Source organism: Gasterosteus aculeatus, chromosome 3 (genome assembly GCF_964276395.1).
Source record: "Gasterosteus aculeatus chromosome 3, fGasAcu3.hap1.1, whole genome shotgun sequence".
Lineage (NCBI taxonomy): Eukaryota > Metazoa > Chordata > Actinopteri > Perciformes > Gasterosteidae > Gasterosteus > Gasterosteus aculeatus.
In genome coordinates this window covers 528,297-533,451 of record NC_135690.1, presented here as the reverse complement: position 1 = coordinate 533,451, position 5,155 = coordinate 528,297, and the positions used below count along the sequence as shown (strand labels likewise).

The window sequence follows — 5,155 nt, the reverse complement described above, 5'->3', positions numbered from 1 at the left end:
CAGTCCATACTACAGAAAACTAGAACTGGATTAAACACAACTTGTTGGGTCTTACACTCCTCAGTCAGATAGACTGATATGAGAAAATAGGAGATTTAAAGAGTGACAGATAAAATTTACATTTTCATTCATGAAGGATTTGTTTAAGTTAACCGCGATTTTTGTAAATTCTATTAAACAATGAAATGAAAGGGTGACAGCAGGAGGCTTTCTGCGATACATTAAAACCTACTTGGTATAGTCAGTGTGCTAATATGTGTTGCGTGTGCAGCTGGACAGCAGTGTAGGGGGATGGGCAACAATGTTAACAAAACCAGTGGATTTACATAACAAGTTACAGGTGACAATGTGTAATTATTCCATCCTCCTATAAAGATTTCTACTGAAGAGGCAAATACAACATTAATCAGCATCTCCATCAGTACAAAGGTCAGAGGGTTTAGAGGATTACTAGTGCAATACTAGTACTAAAATATAGGAAGATTTACAACCAAAGGAAGCAATGCGGCTGCTCTCCGCTGCCTGCTGCGGTTGCTTAGCAACAGCCGTTGGGCGGGCACAGTGGGCCGTTGGGGGCGGGGCTTCCCTCGTCACCGGCGGGCGGGAGGGGCCACGCGGGGCTGCGCTTCTCGAGCGCCGCGTGGGTTTGAAGCGGCGGGATACCGACGTTAGGTGCGGACCTTCACGTGAGTGGAAACGCAACAGCAGCGCAGCGGCTCGCCGGCTGGTTGTTGGAGAACATGTCCAACGTTGACTGGAGGCCCTTTGTCTTCGGCGGACTCGCTTCCGTCACGGCAGAATGCGGTGAGTGATAGAGGGGGGGGGCGGCTGTGGGGGGCTGCGTGGATTAACGTCGATTATCACATCCCGTGCTTTGTGCTGCAGGGACTTTCCCAATCGACCTGGCCAAGACACGTCTTCAAATCCAAGGCCAGGTAGGCGACAGCAGATACCGAGAGATCCGGTACCGGGGCATGCTCCATGCCATGGCGAGGATCGTGCGAGAGGAGGGGCTCCGCGCGCTCTATTCCGGGTCAGTACGCTGCAGCGGTGCCTGCTCGTCTCCGACTCTTTCTGCTACTAAACTCTCTGCAGGCGTCTGTTCTTCGGTTCGAACCCTGCGTGCGTTTACATCTCACATGTTTGTGCACTTCCTGTTCTTGTGAAAGCCACGTAACCCCCCTACCTTTTGCCCCCCCCCCCCAACTATTCGTCTCACTTGCATTTTGCAGACTCTGGAACCTCAGTTGTGTCACTTTATAGCCCCAAAATAATAATAACTTGACTTGACTTGTACAGATTAGCTCCTGCTATGCTACGACAGGCCTCCTATGGGACCATCAAAATAGGCACATACCAGAGCTTGAAGCGCCTGCTGGTTGACAGGCCGGAAGGTGAGTCCCAGTTTGTCTTTCTCCCTCAGCCACACACACACACACACACACACACCCCCACGGCGGTGACCTGCCTCCATCGTGACACATTGCTGTAGGATCGTGGACATGTAGCTGCCTCGTCACGTGTTAGTTCTCACTGAGAGGACAAACCGTGACCGACCACCCAAATGCTGCTTGTTCCTTTTACAGATGAGACCATGCTGACTAACGTCATGTGTGGTGTTCTCTCTGGAGTCATCTCGTCCTCCATCGCCAACCCCACTGACGTGCTGAAGGTAGCTATTTGTTTTGTGTCCTCTTGCTCTGGCGGGTCGGCGGCGCCTCTCTAAGCAGCGTTGGGCAATTTCTTGCAACTCCAAAAAGTCTGACCTGTAATGATTCGCGCCGCCTCTAGTAGGACTCTTGCTCACTAATTGTTTCAGAAGAAACGTGCTGAGAGGCTGGCGGTGGTCACTGGGTAGCATGCCAAGTGGGGCGAAGGGGCATCCGAGTGCTTTCAAGACCCCCCTTGTGGATTATTTATAGAAGGAAACCTCTACGGCTTAACATGGCGTTCTGTAAGCGATATGAGCGCATGACCATGATGTCTGTGTGCAAATGCTTAGTTATACTCACGATGATTTTGCCCGGCGTCTCCCTGGGATGTAATTACCCCCCCCCCGTGCATGACCCCGTCCATGATGGGTGTTTGTTGGGGCTTAACAGACTACGGGTCCAGCGTTGGGAACATTGCGTTTTCAGACGTATCCTCTTAACGAAAGCTGATCTGCAAACCGCAGCAATTCTTAATAGATGATTCCTGACATTTAGGAGGGTGAGGAGAAGGAGGACACTTGGGGACACTACGCTTGCCAAAACATTTAGCCTTTTGCAACCCAGATAAATGTACGCCCGCGCTGGTCGTTGCAAACCCTCAGCATCTTGCACTGATAGCGAATACTTTCATCCTCCACCGATCGGTCCGTCTCTGTCGGTTCTTCCAGATCCGCATGCAGGCTCAGGGAAATGTGATCAACGGCGGGATGATGGGCAACTTCATCAACATCTACCAGCAGGAGGGGACAAGGGGACTGTGGAAGGTACGTCTGCAAAATGAGCTCCCGCGGCTCACAGGAAGCACAGGCTCAGTAAACCGTTGCTTCCGCTCCAGGGCGTCTCCCTAACGGCTCAGCGGGCTGCCATCGTGGTCGGGGTTGAGCTACCGGTCTATGACATCACCAAGAAGCACCTGATCCTGTCGGGTCGCATGGGGGACAACGTGTACACCCACTTTGTGTGAGTTTGCAGAGTCGCGTGGAGACGCTCGTCCTGTCTTTAATGTGATGACATTTTGAATGTCGGGTGTACGGAAGAGGAACCTGAAGTCCGGTTCAGATTCAATATTTAGACCATCGGCATTAGATTTGCCTTCTCTCAGCTGAGAACCTCTAGAATGGGAGCGTATCGGGTCATATTCTCAGCCTTAGAGGATCTAGCGTTGACGTCATCATGACTGGTTGGTACTTAATATGTAACGAAGGTTTCACAGGTCACAAGTGTGTGTGTCTGTGTGTGTGTCTGTGTGTGTGTGTGTGTGTGTGTGTGTGTGTGTGTGTGTGTGTGTGTGTGTGTGTGTGTGTGTGTGTGTGTGTGTGTGTGTGTGTGTGTGTGTGTGTGTGTGTGTGTGTTGTCGTCCTCCAGGTCCAGCTTTGCGTGTGGTCTGGCGGGGGCTTTGGCCTCCAACCCAGTGGACGTGGTGCGCACACGTATGATGAACCAGAAGGGGGTCGCTCTGTACCAGGGAACGCTGGACTGCATACTGCAGGTCAGCCAACCTCCACTGGTTCCTGTTCAAGTTCTAATCTTTCCTCTAAACACAAATACGTTGACTGGTCTTGGGCTTCAGCATGTTTGAGAAGGTTTTAAAGTCTGATCAAATGCTGCAAGAAGATGATTTGTGAAGCGATTTGTACTTATGGATCTGGGGTTTTGAAGCCTGGTCTGATGCTGTGATGAACCTCTAGGCCGGACCACAATATGACTAATGTCCTTCTGCTCTTCAGACGTGGCGCTCTGAGGGCGTCATGGCGCTCTACAAGGGTTTCTTTCCCAACTGGCTGCGCCTGGGACCGTGGAACATCATCGTATCCTTCAACCATCCCATCAGAGCGCCGTGAACATACGTCCTCTATTGGGGGGGAAGCTGCGTAGTCCATTCAGTAACGGGTTGAGTCACAGTGGATTTAAGCTTAGCCTAATGCTAGCTAACTTATTCTTCCTGTAAGTTGGTGTAACTTCTGCATCATGGCTCGGCTGCCTCTGTTGACAAGGAGCTAGGGGGCCTTCGTTAGGGGGTAAGTGTGGGGGGGGGGCAGGACAGAGCTGGGGGGGGGGTTCTATTTAAGTCTGTCCTGAAAGGCCAAAGCGCTACAGGGGGAAAGGAAGGTCTGTCAGATGGCCATCGTGCTGTAATGGCGTTTAACGAGGCTGATGCTGAAGTACAGAAAGAGGCGCCATCGATACTCCTTCACTCTGTCTCAGTTCTTCCTCACATACGAGCAGCTGAAGAAGATCAACGTGTGACTGAAGGGAGGAGACGGCGAAAAGGAGAAGAGCACTTGGTCACGAGCCGAGGACCAACATCTGGAGGTTTGATGGATCCTACGTGGAACCGCAGGAGGAGGGGAGGGGCTTCATGCAGACCCCCGCACGGGGGGCGGCGTGCACCCACAGGTGCCATAGTTTGATTCTGGCAGTCTGCGCCCGGGTTTGCATAAGAACCGAGAATGTCAGATAGAAGCTGACAATCATTCCCTTTTTATGAAAAGAAAAAAAAGGTTTGTGTGCACGAGTCAACAAACTGGGATTGCGATGTGGGGTTTTTATTTTTATAATTTTTATTTTCTATATTTAGTTTGCTGCATGGCAAGTATTTATTCAAAGGTTCTCCCAGGAGTACTTGCAGCGTTCAGAGCCAAGAATACATCACTGTGTACTGTAATGAATAACAGTTGTATAAATGGCCCAATGACCCGCATGTGGGAAGACCGGTGGCTGGCGCGCCAGAGAGGGCAGACGTAAATATAACGGGGTCATGGGGTGAGGGCTCCCCGGCTTCTTATGTGTTGCATTGAAAGAGAAACACAGCCTTTATTCAGGCCTTCGTACGATCTCGCACGCTGCTTTAGGTTCAGACCAGTGAGACGCATTTATGTACCAAACAGGGTGGATTTTCTGTGTTTGTTGCTTAAAAGTGCCATGGCGCCCGTTCCACGTGCAAGTCCAGGGATTTTACAAAGTGCATTTACACGCTGTGAGCTTTTGTTGAAACGAAACCATCGCTGCCTGTTGAGCTGCCGTGCTGTCCATGTGGGAGTTCGCCTTTGGCTTAAAGGCTACTGTTATCCTGTTTTTATTAAATAAAAGACAAAACCGAGTTTACGAGTGTCATCCTTTGTTTCCACCACAGGGTGGCGCTGTGGAGCTTCACAGTGGCCCGTCCCAACATCACTCCCTTGACACCAAGAGCTCTTATCAGTATTTTCAATTCCCAGTCCCTCAACTTTGAGGCCCGCAAATCTAAAACAGTCGAGCGGTTTCTTTCACACTCACAAACCACCTTTCATACAAACCTGTGAATTATTCACCAAACATGTAATCGTTTTATCTCTGGGAGTAAACTCAGTTTTCCTGCATCTAAGCTGTTTTTGACAAGCTCTGGGCTGCAGAAGGAAGTGTGTGTGTGTGTGTGTGTGTGTGGGACTTATTACTTGTGTGAG

General features: G+C 50.5%; 1 protein-coding gene across 1 annotated transcript; it reads left to right on the top strand.

Annotated features, from left to right (window-relative positions):
- The first annotated feature begins 570 nt into the window (after nucleotides 1-570).
- Nucleotides 571-4,812, top strand: LOC120816375 (kidney mitochondrial carrier protein 1-like). Its single transcript, XM_040171930.2, has 9 exons — nucleotides 571-804; nucleotides 886-1,033; nucleotides 1,300-1,394; nucleotides 1,587-1,672; nucleotides 2,381-2,476; nucleotides 2,548-2,672; nucleotides 3,078-3,201; nucleotides 3,440-3,520; nucleotides 3,918-4,812. Exons 1-9 carry the CDS (start codon nucleotides 741-743, stop codon nucleotides 3,957-3,959), a joined length of 861 nt encoding a protein of 286 aa, XP_040027864.1. The 5' UTR covers nucleotides 571-740; the 3' UTR covers nucleotides 3,960-4,812.
- Nucleotides 4,813-5,155: the final 343 nt, after the last annotated feature.